The sequence below is a fragment of the Eulemur rufifrons genome, chromosome 15, assembly GCF_041146395.1.
Source record: "Eulemur rufifrons isolate Redbay chromosome 15, OSU_ERuf_1, whole genome shotgun sequence".
NCBI lineage: Eukaryota > Metazoa > Chordata > Mammalia > Primates > Lemuridae > Eulemur > Eulemur rufifrons.
Window position 1 is genome coordinate 27772352 of NC_090997.1, and position 25444 is coordinate 27797795.

Sequence of the window (25444 nt, forward strand, 5' to 3'; positions counted from 1 at the left end):
TGAATTATATCTCCCATGGGAAGAAAGGGATAGTTTTTAGACTGCCAAGAGTTCTGTCTCTAGGGTTTACAAGAATCTTTTACTAAATTAATTAGAAAGCTTAATGGGAAATACAAAAGCAATTTCTTTTTAGAGAAAATCAAATTGTCATTTAAAGTTCTTGATCTTTCCTGGTTCAAAAATTAAGAAGGATGCCTTTCCTTTTGTTCATCATCATTTATATTACTTTGCTATACTCTATTTAATAAAGTGCTTCCCAAGAAAAATTCACTAATGTAATTTCAGAATATAAAAGAAATAAAAGGCTAGGGTATTAAAAGAAAGAGATGAAAGCTGGGAGGAATGTTGCAGACTAGAGCAATCCAGACAATTGAGCTAGGTCCCAGTGCTATGTTCATTCAACTTGTGCTCACAACATGATGCTAGGAAAGCACAGGAGTATGAGATTAACAGAGCTGTGATATATTCATACAGAGAAAACTGCTAACTGGGCTAGTAAATGTGACAGTTATCTTGTTGACTCAGATAGTTGTATTCTTTCTGACGGATGTGATTTAAAGATTTGTCCTGTGATCTCTGAACTGCCCAGAAGAATAGAAAGTTACCTGAGATCATCTTTATCATAACACTTCTCTCACAGCATCATGTTTTATTTTTTGGTGTTGATGTTTTAAAGTAGTGCAATGCTTTCTGTAACTAAGACCTTGGAGAAACAGAATATTTTAAACAAACAGAATATTTAAACAGATACACAGGAACTGTTCTATTTGAAGAGTGGAAACAGCAAATGGTACCTGTTAGGTCTCTATACCTCCCCCACTGCAAAGGCCTATGAAGCTTCACAGATTTGTCTGAACTTTGTCTACCTCTGAATAAAAACTACTAATGTAGTTAAGTGTTTCTTAAACTTAAATTGCACGTAAATACCCTGGGTAGCTTGTTAAATTGCAGATTCAAACTCAATAGGTTGGAAGCCTGAGTTTCTCCATTTCTAACAAATCCTCTGGTGATTCTGATACTACTAGTTAATGAACCAGATATTGAACAGCAAGAATCCGGTCTAACAGTTTTATTTTACTCACAAGGATAAGGATAAGCTCAAGGGTATTAGAGTGACTTCGCCAAGGTCTTATACCAAGATTGTGACAGAGCAAAATCACATTGATACTAAATGCTCTGAATTCCAACCCAGGGCTCATTATACCACCAAGTCTTGATTTCCCTCTCAAAGAAACGTTTCGGCTGTGGAATTGTCCATATGACAATCTATGTGGTGAAGACACAATATACCTAAGGTTTACCTCTCATATAATTTTCATTGGCTGTTGTTTTCTTTTTATCTCAAAACTTACATGGTTGAATGGAACTGATTTAGCTAATAAGGAGAAGATTTTCTCCCATTCCCAATTTAATCAAACATGTTTTGATGGAGATAAAATGCAGTTTCACTTTGTTATTTAAACAAATAAAACAAGATTATGAAACATCAAATTGATACTCTTACAGTAATTGTTTTTTTCTTTACTGAAAGTGTATCTGGCAGAACTTCTGGAAAAGAAGGCCATTAACATACAGGAAAATAAAATCATTGTCCCAGAATCTGTCTGAAATGCACAAACAAATCAAATGATGGAAAGAACAATACATCAGGGCCAAAACTACAAACACTACCAAATTCATAAAATAAACTTTAGGGTTTTTTGAAAAGCAACATAGAAGCTCAAGGACATTGAAAATACATATTGTATGCCTCTATCAAAACATCACATGTACCCCATAAATGTGTGCAAATATTATGTACACATAATTAAAAATTTAAAAATTAAAAAAAATAAAAAATAAAAATAAATACAATGTATGCTCTTTTTTCCTCAGGTGAAGAAAAGAGTATTATAGAAGAAATCTGTGATGGTTAACTCTATGTGTCAACTCAACTGATCATGATGTGCCCAGATTAAACATTATTGCCGCATATGTCTGTGAGGATGCTTCCAGATAAGTTAACATTTGAATCAGTGCACTCAAGAAAGCATATCGCTTTCCCAAAATAGGTGGGCTTCATCCAATACATTGAGGATATAAATAGAACAAAAGGCAAAAGAAGGAAGAGTTCATCCATTTTTTTTTTCCTGCCTCATTTCTTGAGCTGGACATCTCATCTCATCTGGCCTTCAGACTGGGATTTACACCATGTGTTCCCCTGGTTCTCAGGACTTCGGACTCGAACTGAATTACACCACTGGTTGTGTTTCTCTGGAGAACCCTTACTAATACACTAAATATACACTATAAAGTGTATATTAAAATCTCAGTAGCGTGTTTAACTTGGCAAGATGAAGGGTTAGGCATGGACAAACAATCCAGAAGACTGAGAAAACTTTGATTGGGTGTGTCACTAAGGACTCTGTAGCATTGTAAGTGGTATGGGGTTGATATTGGTGGTTAAGAGAAGCAGGGAAAGGAAATGCAACTCCTCTTGTACCACCTGTTTTGCTCTTCAGATCCAGGTTTGGGCTCCCTTTTGCATGAGTAGCAATAGAGATCATTCCCTAATTTAAGGATTCAAGATTTACAGACCAGGGCAAATAGTGGAAAAGACAAAGAACAAATACTTGGGAGAATATAATGACATTTATGTAAACAAATAATGCATATAACATGAAATAATATTCACATTTTGACAAAACAAATATGTAGGAAAAGACTCCTAATAAACACATAAGTGTCGCAGGGAAGGATAGGCTGTGGAGCCAAAAAGAAACACACATACACATATGCACACATACATACAAACAAATAGAAGAATGTTAAAAGTAATGCTAATTATTTTCTGCTATGAAATACAGTATGACCTCAAACTTCTTCACCTAAGATACACAAAGAATTTTTAATAGCCATACACTTAAAATATCTTAAATAGCCCAGAAAAGGGTACTGATTAAATAAATATGGTACCTTCACACAATAGAATATTAATGAAAATAAGGTAGAACTATATATGTTAATGTAGAATAATCTGAAATGATAGATTAAGTGAAAAAGCAAGAAACTCTATATGTGAGTAATAAATGTTCCCATTTATGAAATCTTGCTTCTTTTAAATATTTCTAATAAAAGGAGATAGATATTCTCTACAACGATTTGTGGAAAATAGATCACCATTTGTTGGGGGAGATGGATTCTAACTTAAACTGTTCCCTGAAAAGCATTTTCTAATGGATCAATAATTTCATTTCAAATTTTAAAAAATGAGAAAAATACTAGAAGAACTTTTTGAATAAGTCTCTTTTAAACTTGTCAGAAATCACAAAACCTTTAGAGTTCTATGATTCGGTAAATTTGGAGATATAAATCTTTTGAATCTCAGAATCCACTATATACTAATGAAAGACAAATACAAAAAATGGGAAAATGTCTATAATATAGTAGATAAAATACAATATTTTATATAAAATCCTCATAAATTATAGTTCACCCTTGAAGAAATCCAAATACATGAGCTCATGCATGCATGCATAGACACAGTTCTTTAATCCTTTCCTTTCTGTTTAGAGAACTTCCATTAGTCCTTGTATTAGGTTACATCTGCTCATGACAAATTACCCTACTTTTTGTTCACCTGAGAAGGTTTTGATTTCTTCTTTTATTCTCTAATCATATTTTCTTTTCTTCTATTTTAGTACATTTCTTATATGCTTATAATTTGATATTAAAAAATAACACTGCTGCCACATATACATGCTACATGAGGATACACGCCATTCTCAGTCCCATCAAAATTAAAAGGAAAATACCTGCTTTCTATGCTACTGTTCTCACTTGTGTGTGTGGTGTGTGTGTGTGTGTGTATAAGGATATCTAAAACATTAATTACATATTTTTCACTAACTCAATCATATGTTTGCCTTTGCGTAGCCTTAATGCTGATTTTTAAAACTTCCCTCTAACTGTCAGGTGGACAAATAAAACAAAACAAAACAAGTTTGCTTGTGTTTTCCTCTATCCAGCGCTAAAACAAACTATATTTTTCCATTTCCCAAAGAGCTTCACATATAACATTCTGCCCTCTATTGACCTAAGTGCTCTTTTCCATTAGTATTGCCCATGTTTCTCCATTGCTCTTGTCTCTTTAGCCTAGAAAAATAGTCTAGGACATAAATGAATGTCCTTCAGAGGCTGTTACCTGGGCATTGCAGCATACAGAAAGTTAAAATAAATAAATCAGCAAATAAGTAAAATAGATAGGTGATAGACAGATCGATAACTCTCCAAGTGGAGTTGGTGGAGCAGGAGGTATGTCTGATAACTGTATCTCAGTTTCTCGAAGATATTCAATATCCATTATTTGCAGAGCAAATGACCAAAATTACATTTAGATTACACTTAAGGTATTAACAAAACATGGCACATTTTAAAACATCCTATTTAAACTATAAAAATTAAAACAGACAGTACTACTGCATGATGAGATGAAAAGGCAGAGAAAGAGGATAGCCCCCAAACTAACCCATCTATAGAAATTTAGTGTATGAAAAGTGAGGCATCCCAAATCAACAGACAAATAACAGATCTGATGGTAAAATTTTGTGGGAAAGTTGATTATACTTTTAAAAAAGAGTCATTAAGTTAAATCCCTACATTTATCAATTGAATAATATATTCACTATGGGTTAAAGCACTAAAAGTGTCATTAATCCTAAAATTATAGTAGATGAGAACATAAGAAAATATTTTAGATATTGCTGTATGAAAGGATTTTATGAAGAGAAACGCAAAGCCCAGAGTCATGAAAAAATGTAAAGAAAAATATGAAAATCTCACAATTTATACATTATATAAACAAGACTTCCAAGCTCCAGAAAAGATTTTCAACTTTTCAGAATCTTGTACATTTTATTCATACTGTAAAATAAGATATATCAACCAAAAAGTAAAGGGTAAGGAAGCCAAAAGAAGAAGGCTATGACAAAGAGAACTTCAAATATTTATATGGAAAACTGCTCAATCTTTGTAGTAACCTGTGAAAATGTAAACTGAAATAATAACATACCACATTTTCCTTAACAAATTAGTCAACAATTACTTAAAATTGTTTAAAACCTAAATAGGATTTGAGAAAGATGGTATGTTCATATTCTCTCTCTCTCTTTTTTTTTTTTATTTCAGCCTATTATGGGGTTACAAATGTTTAGGTTACAACATATGTTGCCTTTGTCCCACCCAAGTCAGAGATTCATGTATGTCCATCGCGAGACGGTGCACACCGCACCCATTAGGTGTGAATATACCCATTCCCCTCCGCCCTCCTCCCATCTTGCTGACACCCAATGAATGTTACTACTATATGTGCACTTAAGTATTGATCAGTTAATACCAATTTGATGGTGAGTACATGTGGTGCTTGTTTTCCATTCTTGTGATACTTCCCTTAGTAGAATGGGCTCCAGCTCTATCCAGGATAATACAAGAGGTGCTAGATCATCACTGTTTTTTGTGGCTGAGTAGAACTCCATGGTATACATATACCACATCTCATTAATCCACTCATGTGTTGATAGGCACTTGGGTGGTTTCTACATCTTTACAATTGTGAATTGTGGTGCTATAAACATTCGAGTGCAGATGTTTTGTTCTTTTGGGTAGATGTTCAGTAATGGTATTGCTGGATCAAATGGTAGGTCTACTTGTAGTTCTTTGAGGTATCTTCATATTACTTTCCACAGAGGTTGTACTAGTTTGCAGTCCCACCAGCAGTGTATGAGTGTTCCTATCTCTCCGCATCCACGCCAACATTTATTGTTTTGGGACTTTTTGATAAAAGCCATTCTCACTGGAGTTAAGTGATCTCTCATTGTGGTTTTGATTTGCATTTCCCTGATGATTAGAGATGTTGAGCATTTTTTCATACATTTCTTGGCCATTGGTCTATCTTCTTTTGAAAAGTTTCTGTTCATGTCCTTCGCCCACTTTTTGATAGGGTTGTTTGATTTTTCCTTGCTGATTTTCCTGAGTTTTATATAGATTCTACTTATCAGCTCTTCAATGGATGTGTAGCATGCAGACATTTTCTCCCTTCCTGTAGGTTGTCTGTTTGCTCTCATGATAGTTTTGTTGGCTGTGCAGAAGCTTTTTAATTTGATCAGTTCTCATTTATTTATTTTTGTTGTTGCTATGATTGCCTTTGGGTTTTCTTCATAAATTCTTTACCTATGCCAATATCTATAAGAGTTTTTCCAACATTTTCTTCCAGAATTCTTATAGTTTCATGACTTAGGTCTAAGTCTGTTATCCATTGTGAGTTGATTTTTGTGAGAAGTGAGAGGTGAAGATCCTGTTTCAGTCTTCTACATGTGGCTATCCAATTTTCCCAGAACCATTGATTGAATAAGGATCCTTTTCCCCAGTATATATTTTTGTCTGCTTTGTCAAAGATTAGATGGCTATGTGAGGATGGTTTTATATCTGGGTTCTCAGTTCTGTTCCATTGGCCTATGTTTCCATTCTTGTGCCAGTATCATGCTATTTAGTTACTATAGCCTTATAGTATAGCTTAAAGTCTGGTAAATTGATGCCTCCCAATCTGTTCTTTTTGCTTAAGATTGTTTTTGCTATATGGGGCCTTCTATGGTTCCATATGAAGCATAGAATTATTTTTTCTAGATCTGTGAAAAATTATTTTGGTATTTTTATAGGGATTGCATTGAATATGTAGATCACTTTGGGTAGCACAGACATTTTAACAATGTTGATTCTGCCTACCTATGAGCATGGTATGGTTTTCCAACTGTTTACGTTCCCTGCTATTTCCTTCCTCAGTGTTTCATAGCTCTCCCTGTAGAGATCTTTCCTTAGTTAAACATATTTCTAGGTATTTTATTTTCTTTGTTGCTATTGTGAAAAGTATTGATTCTTTGATTTGGTTCTCAGTTTGACTGTTGTGGGCGTATAGGAATGCTGCTGATTTCTGTATATTGATTTTGTAAGCTGAGACTTTGCTGAATTTGTTTATCAATTCCAGTAGTCTCATGGCAGAATCTTTGAGGTTTTCTAGATATAAGATCATATCATAAGCAAAGAGCAATAGTTTGATCTCTTCTGCTCCCATTTGGATGCCCTTGATTTCCTTCTCTTTTCTGATTGCTCTGGCTAGGACTTCCAGCACTAGGTTGAGTAGAAGTGGTGATAGAGGGGAACTTTGTCTGGTTCCCATTCTAAGCGGGAATGCTTTCAGTTTTTCCCCATTCAGTATGATGTGGGCTGCGGGTTTGTCATATATGGCTTTAATCATTTTTAGGTAAGCCCTTCTATGCCTATTTTATTATGCATTAGTGTTCAGGCTCTCTTTATGTAAGTGTAGTTCTTCAATGCTTATTTCGAACACTTTGTGGCTATTAAAAAGAATGAGTTGGTATCCTATGCATTATTAATGGAATGATACCTAAGATATACTAAGTAAAACAAAGTCACTGGCTAATGAGGATGAGTTCAGTTTTATGTTAAAATAAAAATATTAGGAAACCAAATCTAGAAGCATTTAGGTAGAATTTTAACAATTCGTTTCATAATATTGGATGTGTGTATGTACATATGCATATATACATACATACAAAAAATGCTTATTTATTGATATCCTTTATTTAAAAAGAAGAATGTAATATTTATACTACCAAGAAATATGGTTTTAGAGCTTACTGCAGGCAATATTTACAACAGTGCAAACAAAATATATACCTTATCCATTCTCTAGCAGGGAATTTATTAATTGCATTTCCTTTTCCACCTCAGATATGGCTTTCACTATCTAAAACAAATAAACACAGTATCAATAGGTTATTAAGTTTTTTAAAGCTAGCGTGTGTCAGAAAATGTGCTAATTGATTTGTATGCATTATCTCATTTAACCCTCACAACAACCTGAGGTAGTTACTATGATTACTCTCATTAAATAGCTAAATCAAAACTTCAAAATATAAGTAATCCATCCAAGAACATACATTAGGTTAGTGGTAACACAGACATTCCCTCCTGGTTATCCCTGAATGCATTTAAGCACTCCATCATCCTCTCTACTAAGTATCTTACTAAGTATCTACCATGTCTCCTGTGCATCCTCACAAGATAACCCTATGATGCCAGAACTATTATAGTGATGTTTTATTGATGAGGGAGACAGAAACAAAGGATTTACATGAAATTCCTATAGTCTCACCATACCAAAGGCTGTTTTTAGTCCCTATGCTTCCTTCCTTTATCATATTATTGTAAGCCAAGAAGGATTTGGAAGACCTCCCCATTATTCCAGAAAGATTCACAAGATCCTCAAGCACCAGGAATGATCATAATCTTCAGGCAACCAACATTTCTCAACAGAGGCAGAATTATATATGAAATACTATGTATCAATCATACCACCACAGACACCAAGAGATTGAGAGATGGATCCTGAGACATTATAGGCATTGCCCACCTCTTGGTATATCTATTCAGTATTTGCTTCACCCTTGTGATGTCTGGATCAATTTAATCCTGTCTCATTCCTGCAGATTCACAGATACCTCTGTGTGCTAAGACCAGGGAAGAAGGGGCAGATGGTAAAACATAAGCCATCTGAGCTCCTGTTGATAATGGCCACTTCCAGGATTTAGTTTAGAGAAGGCTCCAGATTGCAGAAGTTTATGATAATAAGAGATAAAGAGGGGAAAGGTGGAAAAAAATTCTGTGATTTATAGTTTTGCTTGCAGTAGTCAAGGAATTACACAGAGAGCTGTGTAATTATCAGCTGTTGAGGAAATGACTATGAAACCTACAGCAAGGAATTTAATTTTTCTTTTAAATTAAATTCTTAGATAGCTTTAGTAGAATAATACAACTTACATTAATCTTGATTTTACATTGTGTGTCAGTCCATTCTGTATCACATGAACACGGATGCTCATTAATGAGATCTGTGCACCTGAAACATAGAATTAAGATTAAATTTTCAAGTAAGTAGACATTAAAGGAAAACTTTAAGAGAGTTTCACCACTTAAAATTTTCTTTTCTAGTTCAGATGGAAAAAACAAACAAACAAACAAACAAACACTTCCATGAGCAATAGAAAGCAGAGTCTATTCCTGGTTCCTTATCCTTGAAGGTGACTGGACTGAAAGAACTGATCAATTTTTATTTTTCCCATCTTCCCAATGGCAATGGAAAGAAGAAACAATTTTAAAAGATAAAAAGTGTGTTTAGGGGGGATGAGGGTGGGGGGAGGGGATGGGTGCATACCTACATGATGAGTGCGATGTGCACTGTCTAGGGAATGGACACACATGAAGCTCAGACTCGGGGGGATGGGGAGGCATGGGCAATATATATAACCTGAACTTTTGGACCCCCATAATGAGATGAAAAAAAAAGTGTGTTTAGGGGTTATGTAAGACACTGAAGTCTATTATGACCAAACTGCATTGCAATGAGCTATGCATCTTTATACTTCCTTCCCTGCTTACAAAGCCAGTGGCACTACTAGAAAAGAAACGTAATGCTGTAGCAGGTAGCATGGTACATCTGTGATATATTCTTCTTTGCCACCTGCATCTCCTAGAAATAACCCCACTCTAGATTCATATAAACTAATATTATATCCATGAGCCTGAGCATTATTATACAATTTCATGGAGTTATGAAATATCTTTCACATATACAGGGATAAAAGAATTAGTCTAATTAGGAACATTTCATGTACTAAGTGTGTGGTATTATCTTTCCACAGAGCAAATAATAGAATGTCTCATCATCCTACCCGCTACTTCCATTACCATGAGCAGTTACCTTTAAGTATATTAAAATCCAATTAATCCACATGTATTGAAAATTGCTTTATGCTAATGAACAGAAATAAAAGAAGGCAGAGATAATGTATCAGTACATTGCATTAGCTCAAACTGGCAGCATCTGTCATCTTAACTGTACTTAACTCTTGTTTTATAAAAGAGCATAATTAAAATAATCTTTATCAACTTTCCCTTGACATTACATCTTAAATATTGTGAGTTGAATATACTTGCATAGAGTTAATAATAAAAAAAATAAAAATAGCTACCTTCCATGTAGGCAAGGATTTGAGAGGCAATCATTTGCATTTGCTTCACAGTGTGTTCCAAAAAACTCACTCTTGCAGTCACAGGTATAATGATTGATGCCATCAATACAAGCTCCGTCATGGAGACAGGGCTCTGATAGGCATTCATCTATATTTACTTCACAATCGATGCCTACATTAGAACAGACAAGACAAAACACGAGACCATTTAAATGCAAAACTCAAAGGTTTGTTCCTTATGGTAAACATCACTAAGAAATCAAGACTTCCTCCCCATAATGATAATTTGACATATTGTAGGAAAAAAAAAGAACAAGAACAAAAACCTTTTTTCAAGGTTAAACATGTTTACTTCTATGAATTCTCAGACTACTAATTTAATATGAATGAGAAAAAACAAAGCACAAGCTTAATCTACTTAGGAGATTTGTTTTTAGTGTGAGGAGTTGTTTGTTGAGAATATTAGTGAATTAATGAATTACATCAAGTTGTTACTGTGAATACTAATTCACAGTTTTTTTGGTAACGGTCATTGAAAGTCAAACATTTCTTACCTACAGGAATTAAGAGTTTGAAGTTTCTTAAATATGGTCTTGGTGAGTCTATTAATGGGCAGTCAGATTTCTAAATGTAATCTAACTTTGGGGTTTTCAAAGGTTAAGTTGTGAGTATCTATTAAGAACTACCATGTGCCATCTCTATGCTCAACTAGGGGTACTGATTTAAAAAAAAAGTCCTTGTTAACCCAGAAATGTTGCCAAGGAGACAGTATTTATAGATAGCAAGCATCTAGAGAACAACATAAGCAGAGCTTAATGAAAAGCAAGACTGTGTTTCATGTTTCACATGTTTAAAATATCAGGAAAAAGTGGAGAATCATTACAAAATGGTTAGAATAATCCTTATGTTCATTGTGTCTATTTGTACTGAGCATCTACTAATAAAAACTACCATTGATTGAGCACTTACTGGTGTGCCCTGTTCATAAGGCTTTAAGCACATTATCTTAGTGAATGCTCATCAAACCTGCAGGCCTATCTCATTAACCCCAACTCACTGGTGAATATACAAGGGTTCACAGAGTTTAAGCAATGCTTCCAGATCACACAGGCCATAACAGCAGATCAGGACACAAATCCTGTTTCCTCTGATTTACACTTCTAATCATTACTTTAAATTACCTACCCTGCAATTGCTTTGCATAAGTTGCTATGCTGAGTAATATAGTAGATACCAATCAGAAAATGTGGCACTTGTGCAAATAATATAATGTGTACTTGGGAATAAATATGAGTAATATGTTTATTACAATGAAGAATAATGATAATAATAATGATAGCTGATACCTGGAGCTCTTACTACGTGCCAGGTACATTAAATCTCAATATTTCATGACACAGTTTTATTTCCCACTCATACTCCATAGCTAGGGTGCACTACAGATTCTCTTTACACTGTCTTCACTTTTGGGATCCAGATTAATGGAGCATATTCTATCCAGGACATTGGCATTACCATTCAAGAGAAAAAAAGGGTACTTTCCATTTCATTTATGTTAGGCTTTGTCATGTGACTTGGCTTGACCAATAAAATGTAGGTGAGTTTTTAAAATTTTTATTTTATTTATAATATTAATTAAAGGGTACAAGTGTTTTTTATTACATGGATATCTTGTATAATGCTTAAGTCAGGACTTTTAGTGTGCCCATCACCAGAATAGTGTTCACTGTACTCAATAGGTAAGTTTTTATTCTACACTGACCCCCCCTCCTCCCCCTTCCTAGTTTGTCATGTTCTTTATATTGCTTTGTGTCTATGTGTATCCATCTATTAGCTCCCACTTACTAATAAGATCATATGGTGCCTGTTTTTCCATTCCTAAGATACTTCACTTAGGATAATGGTCTCAAGTTCCCTCCACATTGCTGTAAATGACATTATTTCATTTCTTTATATGGCTGAGCAGTACTCCATGGTATATATATACCACATTTTCTTTGTCCACTTATGAATCGATGGGCACTTGGATGGATTCCACATCTTTGCTATTGTGAATTGTGCTATGATGAACATTTGACTGCTGGTATCTTTTTGATGATTTCATTTCCTTTGGATAGATTCCCAGAAGCAGGATTGCTGAACCAAATGGTAGGTCTACGTTTATTTCTTTAAGGAATCTTCATCCTGTTTTCCATAGAAGTTGGACTAATTTGGAGTTCCATCAAAAGTGTATAAGTGTTCCCATCTCTCTGCATCCACACCAATATCTATTGTTTTCTGACTTTTTAATAATGGCATTATGATAGGGGTAAGGTGGTATCTTATTGCAGTTTTAATTTGCATTTCCCTGATGATTAGTGATATTGAGCATTTTTTAATATGTTTGATGGTCATTTGTCTATCTTCTTTTGAAAAACTTCTGCTCATGTCATTTGTCCACTTTTTGATGGGGTTTATTGCTTGCTGATTTGTTTGAGTTCTTTGCAGATTCTGGATATCAATCCTTTGTCAGATATATAGTTTGTGAATATTTTCTCCCATTCTGTAGGTTGCCCATTCAATCTGTTGAATATTTCCTTCTCTGTGCAGAAGGTTTTTAATTTAATTAAGTCCCATTTATTTATTTTTATGGTTGTTGTATTTGCCTTTTGGGTCTTAGTCACAAATTATTTGCCTAGGCCTATGCATAAAAGAGTTTTTCCCACATTTTTATACTGGTATAAAAGTAGAGACATAAACCAATGGAACAGAATAGAGAATCAGAAATAAAACTATCTACCTAGAGCCAACTTATCTTCAACAAAGCAGACAACAACATACACTGAGGAAAGGAAACCCTATCAATAAATAGTGCTAGGAAAATTTGATAGCCACATGGAGAAGAATGAAACAAGATCTCTATCTCTCACCATATATAAAAGTTAATTCAAGATGGATTAAAGAATTAAATGTAAGGCATGAAACCATGAAAATTCTAGAAAATGTAGGTGACTCTTAAGTCTTTAACTACATTTCATTGGCCAAAACAAGTCATATCACCAAGTCCCACACCTATGGAATGCGAAAGAATGTTCTTCCTCTTAGGAAAGGGCAGATATTTGTGACAATAATAATATTTGGTACAGATACATTATCTTATTTGTAAATAAAAGTTATTTATTAGTACATCAGAGCATCAGAGGTTTATTAGGATGATTGGAAACAAATAGCCAGGGCCTGGTACATGTTTAAGAGTCAATTACTATCATTTTCCTGGTAAACATCACATCACACCTATATTATATTTAATGAATGATTTAGGTGTTTCCAGAGGCACCACTATTCCAATTAATAAGATGAGTGAAAAGTCTCTCTGTACAACTGTATAGAATACTGGCAGAGTCAGTGCTGAAAATTTCAGTTAAAAAGAGATAGTCCATTTACCATAAAATTGTGGGGGTTGTGAGCAGAAGTGTTAAAAGAGATCAGGACAGGACACATCTAGCAGTGTTTGGAGAGGAGGAGATTTGATAAAAGACACTATACTCTGTTGTTGAACTTTTCTTTCCACAGAAGGCAAACATGTCTCAATTTAGCTGGAGAAAACATCATCAAAATTATCTTGGAGTTTTTTTTTTTTCCTAATGCTTTATTCATTAATTAAACTTGTGTTTATAGCTTGAATTTCTAAGTAGCCTCCAGATAGGATAAAAATGTATATAAAACGATTAGCTGACCTAAACATTCTTGTTTTTGTAAAGGATTATTTTCTCTTTTTTAACATCATAGTCCTTCAGCTCCATACATATGAAGTTCCCCTGTAGCATTCTAACTTCATTTATTCTACTCTCACCCTTGACTGCTCTGCTGTAGGTTACATTTTCTTCCTATGTTTCCTCAAAAGCTTTAGGCAAGTTGTTCCCATAAAACCTTTGTACTTTTGCTCCCTTTCAGAGAAATCTCTTCTCCCATGCTTTCATTTTTTTCAGGTTTTTACTCAAATGTCACTTTCTCAATGAGGACTATTTGACCACACTTTTAAAAATTGCGTCCCTTCTTCACCTACAATCACCATCATCCTGTTCTATGTTTCCCACCGCCCTCCATAGCAACTAATCTCCTTCTAGAATTCTATAAAATTTACTCATTTTTCTTTTTCTTTTTGTCTGTCTTTCCCCATTATAAGCTTAGCTCCATGAGGACCTGGATTTTGTCTGTCTAGTTCAATACTGCATCCATACAAATATTTGTTAAAAAATAAATCACTGTTGTATTTATGTGCATGTCTTCATATTTTGTTTTACACATCTTTTTTTTTTTTGTACTCATCATCAAATTGGTGTTAACTGATCAACATTTATGTGCACATATAGTAATAACATTCATCAGGTATCGCGCAGGTAGGAGCAGGGAGGAGGGGATGGATATATTCACACTTAATGGGCGTATACACATCATTTTTATTTCTTTTTCTTAGACATCCTCTCCTCTTCCCAACCAAGAACAAAGCAGTTCTGAGAATCCATGGAAATTGTCAGTCCTTATAAGGGTGAGAATCAGAATCTGGAATGAGGTCATGACAATCCCTCTGAGGTGCGTGAATAAAACACTTGTCTTGTTTGTGCAGCTAAGGGGAAGTATTTAATTGGATCTCTACTTTTTCCCACTTTCAAATAGAAAAACTTCCATGTGTGAAAAAGAAATAAAAGTTGTGGAGGGTCTTAGACTTTGGTTCAAAATTATCTCCCATACATAATTACCAATATGTCCAAATTTTAAGTTCCTCATATGTAAACTATGGGTAAAAATATCTACATTTTAGCATAGTAGAGAAATGTAAATAGTGCATATGCATATCTAGCAGCACATATTAATAGAAGTTATATTTATACTAATTATTATAACAATATGATTGTTTATCTTCTTCATAGGATTAAAATGTATATGAATGTTTTGACATTGTCTCCATAAATCCACACACATCTAAAATAAATAATATTTATTTTGTTTATTAGGCATTATCAGAGCCTTGGTGAAAGTCTCAGTCTCAGTTCTTTGCCTACCTTGCCTTATATACCAGATACTTCTTACTACTCATTAAATATCCAATGCATATCTATGCATCTGTCACAGTTCTAGACTCCTTACATAATTCCTTTTGATATGGCATGTACCACTGTAAATTCCATCACAGCATAGCAGATAATTTCCACAAAATCTAATGATTAGCATTGTGGACTTCATTTGACAAGAGAAGAACCATGACAAAAAAATTTACTTTTTGTTTTGTCTAGTATACTATTTTTTTCTGCTATTCTGCTACCTACTTTAGTGCTATAGCAGTAGATTATGTTTGAATTAACTGTCAGCTTGCGGTTCTAAAATTAGAGCTCTGATTTCATTCATAGCACAATTTGTTTTTTACCTTTGGAATCTGGGTGACTTTCCATGCTTCTGCTTATGTCAAAACCCTCTTTTAGTCTTCCTTAACATCTGCCTCTGTATCATTTTCATATTGGTAATTTCCAATTTTGCAGAAATAAACCATTAATATGAGAGATACTATCAGTAAAATATGCACATGCCTCTGCAATATTGTAGTAGGATAATATATGTGTATAAATATATATATCTCTATCATCTGTCTTTTTTTCAGCCTCTGTTTCTTTCCTTATTTTCTCTCTAAGCCCTCTTTACCCAACTTCTTCTCATTTGTCAGCCTTACATATTGGACAAGTTTTTCAAAATCACCTCTCTGATTTCTAATTATTTTCATTTCACACATAATATCCTAAAACAATACTTTATGAACTATTCACTGCCTCCAGAAATAAATTTAGGCTCCCTGGCCTAAAACTGAGTCCTGTGTGTCAATCTTGACTTCCTTGACACTGCTCTGATATTACCAACTACTCTAATCCCCTGGTTTATAAGCCTTACTGAATAATAGAATCACCAAGATGGTGGGGGGTACTTGTGAGTAACAATCAGCCATGCCCTGTTGGACTGAGTTGGTAGATGCTATGATGACCTGTAGAGCTGTGCTCCCTGTAAGTGGTTGATGCTTGCAGGGAAGAGCCAACTACCAAGATGTTCTCTTGTGCCCATGGTAAGTTCCAGTCCCTCAGGTGGAGCACCTATATGGCCCAGGTTTATATTTTAAAATATATAATTTTAAATCTGAATCTCTGAGGAATAGGACTGAGAAGGTATATTTTTAAAAAGTCTCCCCCAAATGATTCTAAATCATAGCTAGATATATGGACCACTGTTTTCATCAAACTAGTTTAAAATTAAACATTCTCTATATTTTCTCATATCTATGTTTTCTCATGATAGTTTTGTCTGAAATGTCATTTCCACATCTATGTTTGAAACCTATTTTTTATTTAAGGTCCTATAAAATTCTAATTCATTTAGAAAATATCCTTTGATATCTCCTAATAAAAAATGGCTAACATCATTTATCATATTCTTCTTAGAGCATATTTATTGAATTGTCTTTTCTTCCACACTTGATTATTAGCTACTTGAGCATAGAGATCATACTGATTTACTTTTACCTCATGCAAACTGTGAAATACAAAACTGCCTTTCTTGCCTCTCCTGCCAACAGGGTTTGACTAGTGTCACTATTCAAAGGCTTAGGTAGTGTTGATCCACCAATATGAGATCTCTCACAACATTTCATTGGACCAAAGAACCTACTTTATAGCAAAGCATAGTAGGATCAGATAACCATGGGATCCACTGGTTTTATAATGTAACACACTGCCCAAAAGTTGCTAGGTACATCTAAGGTGCCAGTTTGGGGATGAGAGCTTGTAGGAATGGGACACCATCTTACAGGATGCAGCTTACAGTCCACATCAATAACCATTATATGATGTTCTGTCCCCAATAGATATAATACATAGAATTGGAAACCAAGGGGTAAAAGTGAACCCAAGTATCATTATTCTTCTTGAACAATTATAGAATTTGTGCTTTACATTACTGAAATATAGGTTTCATAGATCTGGAGGCCCTGATTACCAAGAATGGGATCCTTGTTCCAGAGGACACCAGGAGAGTCTGTTTTTGCAATTTATGGCTACTCTGGGCTCTTTGTGCCAAGAAACCATCAGTCAAGGAAAGAATTTCCTTACTATGCTTTTGTCCCTCTGAAATTCACATGTTGAAATCCTAACCCTCAAGGTGATGATATTAGGACATGGGCCTTTGAGGAGCTATTTAGATCAGGAGGGCAAAGCCCTAATGAATGGGATTAGTGCCCTTATAAAATAGGCCCAGAGGATCCATCCACCATAAGTCCTTCTACCATGTGAGGATACAACTAGAGGGCACTATCTAGGAGCCAGAAAGTGGCTCTCACCAGACACCATATCTGCTGCCACCTTGATCTTGGACTTTCCAGCCTTCAGAACCGTAAGACATAAACTTCTGTTATTTATAAGCCACCCAGTCTATGGTATTTTGTTATAGAAGCCTGAAGAGACTAAGATACGAAAGTAACTGATGTTGACGATCAGTAAGCAGTAAGGTGCTATTATAAAATAGGCACAGGGAAAAAAACATTTGATATTAATGTGATCTAGTGGGAAAAGTCTTGGTAGTCCATTGCCCAATACTGTTAAGAAACGTACAAACACAGAAGCCACAGCCTTACTAGGAGATCAGAATTCTCAGGCATAAGGTTCTAGGTTATCTCACATAGTAATTCACTAGACCAGCATATTTACCAGCCAAAGATGGGGGTAATATAAAATGCACAGGAGAGGAGAAAGATGAATATCAGCTGCAGCACCAAGACCAGCTTCAGTGACAGAAATTGTAGTTCTTGCCAATAATCCTCCTCTTGTACATTTACCCAAGAAGGGACAAATAAAAATTTGGGATATCGGTTTCCAGATGAGGTGTGTTCATTTGAGAAAGCAGGTAGATCTGAGCAGCACAAAGGGTTAACTACAATAAATGAAGTGATGACCATCCTAGATTCCCATTCAGAAAAGAAACACTCATTTCCACAAATGCTGGAGAAGTTGCTTACCAACAGTTCAGAGCTGAATTCTTCCTCAGGAACTGAATTGCCCTTGGCTAAAGGGGGCTGCCTTGTCCAAGTTTAGGCTCCTCTCATCTTTTGCTGTGAGGTGTATGAAGGTGACTCAATATGGGTCAACTCTGAAGAACTAAATCTACTTTGGAGTCCTTAGAGGGATCAACTGAGGCTTCTGTTATAACTATATCTTAGCTCAACATCTTCCTTTCCCAGTCCTACTTCTCTTTCTCCCTCACAGGCATTATTATTGATAGCCTTCCCTAATCAATCATCTGCATGTAAATCTCAGTCTCTTTCTTGGGAAGCCTGACTTATGAAAAATTTCCAGGAAATGAATATTTTCCTTAGAAATAAGTTTTAATTTTTGTCATAAAATTAAAAAAACATTGAAAGTAAATAGTTATTAGCAAAACATATACCATTAGTAAAAAGATTGGTAGTACATAAGTACTAGATATATTGAGTACTGGGTTAAACCAGCATGGATTAAACATTTAACAATCATTTTACTAATATTCTCACTGTTTGGAAAGATTTTATGGGGATATTATGTCTATTTTCAAAAGCTCTCCAAGGAACTATACTGATGCTTTATTTTTCTGTCTATAAATATCACAGGATTGGACAGAGGCTTTTAAAATTCATTACAGTAGTCCTTAGAGCTTTGGGCAAAGGACAAGTATCAATAAATATTTGATGATAAAAATGATGATTATAATGATGTTCATTTAGATCTTGTCTCGCCTCATCTTTTCATACCTCTTTTATGAAAAGAATGAGGGCGAGTCTTCAATATTAGGCAATGATTAAATGAAGGCTTCTATCTCTTAGCCTTCATTACCACAAGAATATGGCCTGACATTAGAGGACTTCATAGTTCATTGGAAAAGTCATAAAAACAATAATTATGTCATTAAAAGAAACTTTTAAAGAAGAGAGTCAAAATACCCTTCACAAAATTGCTAAGACAAGCAAAAACAATATTCTCATTCATGTGAGTTACTTATTTAGATTATAGTAGATGGGTGAGTCAAGAAAGGCATGTAAAATGAGGCCTATGTTTCATTGGGGAACTATATCCAAAGCTTTGAAAAGTCAGAAGTTGTTCAAGGTGAAGATATGCAGTATACATGTAAATACAAACAGGTATGAGGACTGGTTAAAAATGGAAGAGTTTAGGCAATAGAAAATATTAATATTCATAAGAGATTTTATAGATGAGTCATATTCCTGTTCTAATGTATAGATAACCATTTATTACCTCAGGACCCTATGTGTTGACTCAGATTAACATGTTTAAATACTGTCAGAACTTATCAACTTCACACATTCACACACATGCACGTGATTATAATTTACCAACTCACATTAATACTAATAAATTCAGGGAATTTTATTTCAAACAAATTATTTGATCCCTTGCTAATATATTATAGAAAATACCTTATTATTTAAAGTACTATTTACCTAATAATTTCTGCTATGGTTAAAACAAACACTACATGACTCTATTTGTATGAGGCACCTTAACTAATCAAATTCATAGAAACAGAGAATAGAACGCTGGTTGCCAGAGCTTAGAGGGTAGAGAAATTGAGGAGTTGTTGCTTAATGCATATAAAATTTCAGTTATGCAAGATGAATAAGTTCTACAGATCTGCTATACAGATCTACTATTATGGTATGTGCACTTTAGAATATGTTATGAGGATAAATCTCATGTTAAGTGTTCTTACCACAAAAAATTGATAAATAACACATAAAAGAATATGAAAAAATTCTGGAAGATGATGGATATGTTTATTATATTGATTGTGGTGATGGTATCATGGGTATATGCATATGACCAAACTCATCAAGAGGTACATATTGTATTAAATGTGTGGAATTCTTTAGATATCAATTATGTCATAAAGCTAAAAACAAACTCTTATTAACCATATACAAAAAAATAAATTCTATCTCAAAGGGCTATTGTGAGAATTAAATATGCCTACACAAAGTTACTGCATTGTAAGTACCTCCAAGGACACATTTCAGAAACTATTACTCTATCTAGTCTAAGGGAGCGCCTCAAATGTTCCTGTGTGCATCCTTGAGCTCCAACCATCAGATCTGCCATGCTCCACCTTCTAACTCATAAACATGAAAAGTGAGATCATTAAGATTAATTTTATGACTAATTACATATAAAGGTAAATGCATACAAGTCTTTGTTTCTGATTCTGCATACCTTATTCCTTCTACTTCAACATTACAATCTTATTTCATCCTGTATGTATATCCCAATCTTTATATCATGAAGAAACTACTTCAGTAGACTATACTGAATAGGATATATAACAAGTCTGCCATAAAAAAAAAAGTTTGGAAAGAAATAATAATTTCATGAAAAGAATTTTGGTTTTGGCTACTTGTGTGAAACTAAGAAAGAATATTTACATATGCTTAAAATGTGAATATAGGACAACTTTTATTCAAATAAACAAGGCTGATATTAAGTGGAATATACTTGTATGACTAGTGGAAAAACAATGAAATGCTTATGTAACTAACCATTGGGTGTTGTTCACCCTTCTTGGTGGCCCCAACCTCTCTACAGTGACTGTCCAGACTTTTCCATGATCTATCAAGAAGTTATATGTGGCACAGAAACATTAGGGCATGCATTTGTCAAACCAATCATTACATAGTTTTATTATAACTCTGAAGATAAATGTAACAAATCAATAAAAATTATTTCTTATACCAGTGACCCCACATCTACTTATATTTTTTAAATTTCACTAGCTTGTAACTTTTTGTATTTTACAACAATCAGAAATGAACTAGTCAACCTTTGATTGCTATTATTAGTTAAAATTATATTTCTACAAAGGGAAGATGCATCTTAACCACTTGAAATTTTTCTTTAATAATTAAAAAAAATGAGAATAAAAGGCCTACAATTATGTGATTGGAAGCTGACAAATGGAGACATTTTACAGAGTCCTGGCGCTCTGAACAAAAAAATTTGTGACATTTTGCAATGTATGTTTCTCTCATTTCTGACAACTCTACCAAGAAACCAGTGATCAGTGAAAAACTGAAAGTGTTTATTCTTCATTTGAATGGGTCCAAACCCAGCATTAGATGAAATTTAAAGATTTTGTTTTTCCCTTACCCTCTAGGTTATGCACAGACACATTCTGACATAAAGATTGATTTAAGTTCAATGAGTCAATCAAACACATCTAAGAGAAACCCTTTGGGAAAACAAGGCAGACCTACCAGTCACTCAGCCCAAACTGTGAAACAAAATGCTCCAAGTAGAAAATAAATGTGCCTCATTAGAACCAAAAAGGGACCTAAAACTTATACAATTTTGGAGACCTTCTTTAATTAAAAAAAAAACAAAAAACACATGGTTTCAAATACAAAATTCAGCACAATATCTTAGAAGAACCCTTTCTATATAAAGTTTAAACTTAGTAGCTTCATAGTAAATTCATCTCTAGTTGCTATTATGCTTAATACAGAGCTGCATGGAAAAAATGTAAAATTTTATGAGCGATATAATTTCCATTGTTCTCCATGTCCCTAATTTTATAATTTACATAAGAACCACACTTTAAAGACTAGGTCAATTTTGTCATAGGACTGAAAATCCATGCTTAAAAATATCAAGAGAACTTGTTGCTTTTAGATATAATATTCCAACATTAAAAGAACATCGTACAGGAAGTGCTTATTTTAATCCTTTAATAAATAGCATAACATTTTGCTTACACAAAAGGTATGGGGAATAGCTTATGAGCTGCACATAATTCATAGTTTGATAAAAGAGATTATTGTTTCTGAAGTAGCATTTCAAAAACAATGTCTTGTTTATTTCTGCTCTTACCTTAGTTATTTCTTTTCTTCTGCTGGGTTTGGGATTGGCATAATCTTTTTTTTCTCATTCCTTGAGATGATTCATTAGATTGTTAATTTGTGATCTTTCTGTCTTTTCAATGTAGGCATTTAAGGCTATCAACTTTCCTCTTAGGACCGCTTTTGCTGAATCTCACAGACTTGGGTAACTTGTGTCTCCTTTGTCATATACTTCAAAGGATCTTTTGATTTCCATCTTAATTTTCTCCTTGACCCAATAATCGTTTAGCAGTAGCTGGTTTAATTTCCGTGACTTTGTGTAGGATTGAGTGTTTCTGTTAGAATTGATTTCTAATTTTATTCCACTGTGGTCTGAGAAGATAGACGGTATAATTTCTGTTTTTTAAAATTTGTGGAGATCTGTTTTGTGGCCTAGGATGTGATCAATCTTAGAGAATGTTCCGTGAGCTGATGAAAAGAACATATATTCAGTAGTTTTTGGATAACACGTTCTGTAAATTTCTGTTAGGCCCATTTGTTCTAGAGTTCCATTTAAGTCCATTGTTTCTTTATTTATTTTCTGCTTGGATGATCTGCCCCATTCTGTCAGTGGGGTGTTGAAGTCCCTGGCTATTACAATGCTGCTATTATACAAAAGATAAATGAAACAAAAAGTTGGTTCTTTGGAAAGATAAACAAAATCGACAGCCTCTCACTAGATCAACCAGAAACAGAAAAGAAAGGACCCTAATAAGCTCAATCAAAAATTAAAAAGTACATATTACAACTGATACCATGGAGATATAAAATATCATCTCTGAATTACGTAAAAATCTCTGTACAGAAACTTGAAAACATTGAGGAAATGGATGAATTCCTGAAAACACACAACTTCCCCAGGCTCAGGCAGGAAGAAATAGAACTCCTGAACAGCCAAATATCAAGTAACAAAATTGAAGCAGTAGTAAAAAATCTTCCAATAAAAAAAAAAGTCCTGCACCAGAGGGTTTCACAGCTGAATTTTACCAGAACTGCAAAGAAGAACAGATACTTGTACTGCAGAAATTATTTCATAGCACTGAGGAATAAGTAATTCTCCTCAACTCATTTTATGAGCCGAGATCACCTTGTTACCAAAACCAGGAAACGACACAACAAAAAAAAGAAAACTACAGACCAATATCCCTTATGAATATAGATAGAAAAATTCTCAATAAAATCCTAGCAAACTGAATTCAGCTGTACATCAAAAAAATTATCTACCATGACCAAGTGGGCTTCATCCCAGAGATGCAAGGATGGTTCAACATATGCAAATCTACTAATATAAATGTGACTCACCACATAAATAGAAGCAAAAGACCATATGATCCTCTCAATAGACTCATAAAAAGCATTCAAAAAAAATCAGCACCCTTTTATGATAAGAATTCTTAATAAAATAGGCATAGAGGGCACATACCTCAATGCTATAAAAGCCATATATAACAAACCCCATAACCAACATCATACTGAACAAGGAAAAACTGAAATCATTCCTGTTTAGAACTGGAGCCAGACAAGGTTGCCCACTGTCACTACTTCTGTTCAACATACTATGGGAGGTACTAGCCAGAGCAATCAAGCAAGAAATGGAACTGAAGGGTTCCAAATGGTGAAAGAAGAAGTCAAACTAGTGTTCTTTACTGATGATATGTTCTTATATCTAGAACCCCCCAAAGATTCTGCCAAAAGATTCCTGGAATTGATAAATAAATTCAGCAAAATCTCAGGTTACAAAATCAATGTACACAAATCAGTAGCATTCATATGTGCCAAAAAGGGTCATGCTGAGAATCAAATAAAAGACTCAATACCTTTTACAATAACAACAAACAAAATAAAATACCTGGCAATATATTTAACCAAGGAGGTGAAAGACCTCTACAGGGAGAACTATGAAGCAATAATGAATGAAATTGCAGAGGATGTAAACAAATGGAAAAACATATCATGCTCATGGATCAGCAGAATCAACATTGTTAAAATGTCTATACTACCCAAAATGAGGTGGTCAGTTGGCAGGGGGAGTTGGAATAATAGCAGAAAATGTGTTTTTTGGTGTGTGTGTTTATGTGTGAAGCAAAGATAGTTCCTCAAAATATTATAGGATAAAATAGCTGATAACTAGCATAACTGGATTGAGAATTAAAAGGTAACTTGAAACCAAATTTTAATACCAAGGAGATCATAAAAATAATTTTTTTATTAACAATTGACCCTTATGTACTAGGTAAGCACTGTGATAATAACTATGACACCAGGCTTAGGTACTATTTGTATCCTCATTTTACAGATAATAAAACTTATGAAGATCGGGATGTTATTAAATAGCAGAGCTGAGATTCAACTGAGGGAGTCAAATGTGAGAGTATTCACTATTAAAGATTTGAATAAATTATATGTATAAGAAATTTAAATTTTATTTTGGAAAAAAATTTTAAAAATTGAAAACTGTGTCAAAGCTAGAGATAATGAGTGCAGTAAAATGGCAGTTTTATCAGTTCAATTGTGGCTCACTAAGGCCTAAATTAGGATGATGATAGTGGCAATAAAGATAAGTGACACATAAAAGCCATCTCTATTTCTTTTGGACTCATCATCAAATGCCTCCTCCTCCTTCATTTTTATTGTAAAATCATATGAATTTTTTTAATGGGTAAGTAAAAGGAAACAAAAAACTCTCTAATCTCTAATTCCATATTACATATTTTTGTACAACTCCATTTTGTGTTTTAATTTATCCACATGCATCTATACCTACATATACTGGCACTTTCACCCTGCCAAAAAAATTATTATCAATATAATTTTAAGATGTTATGTTATTTTTTTCATTTGGTTACATGATCTTTAGTAATATCATTTAATGATTGCAAATATGTATATTATTCCATGCAGAATATAAACCATAATCTATTTATTTTCATAATAATGGAGATTTGTATAAACATTTACTAATATAAATAACTAATGAAGATCTTTATACATACACAGAGATATATATTCTTCTAGGGTTATTTTTTTCTCTAGATAATTTATACCGGGAAATATTTTTTCTAAGTGAAATTACTATGTCAAATAAATAAATATTTATCCTTACTGGTGTATACCTCACCAGCAGGCAATAACGTGACTATTAAAACAGGTATAATTTCATTTAAAAATGGCTATTAAAAAAATAGCAATATGCAGTAGTGGTGAAGATATAGTCATCAAATAAGCACTTTTACATTCCTGATAGGTCTGCAAAGTGTAAAAACCTGCCAAAATGTAGAAAATTACATACTTAGCAAGTAATTTAGCTAAATGCTATAAATAATTTCTTCATATTTAGTAAAAGACAAACATACACAAAAGCATTTTCTATGAAATTCCACTTTAGAAATTTGTCTCAAAGAAATTATCAGAAAAGTTTCAAACTATGCCT

At 33.9% G+C, this 25444-nt stretch overlaps 1 protein-coding gene across 1 annotated transcript in view; it reads right to left on the reverse strand.

The window, feature by feature from the left end:
* EYS (eyes shut homolog) overlaps positions 1-25444 on the reverse strand; it is a 1462097-nt gene that overhangs the window by 914304 nt on the left and 522349 nt on the right. The window contains 2 exon segments of the mRNA XM_069488330.1: positions 8875-8953; positions 10086-10257. Of these exon segments, the coding sequence (XP_069344431.1) occupies positions 8875-8953; positions 10086-10257 (251 nt within the window).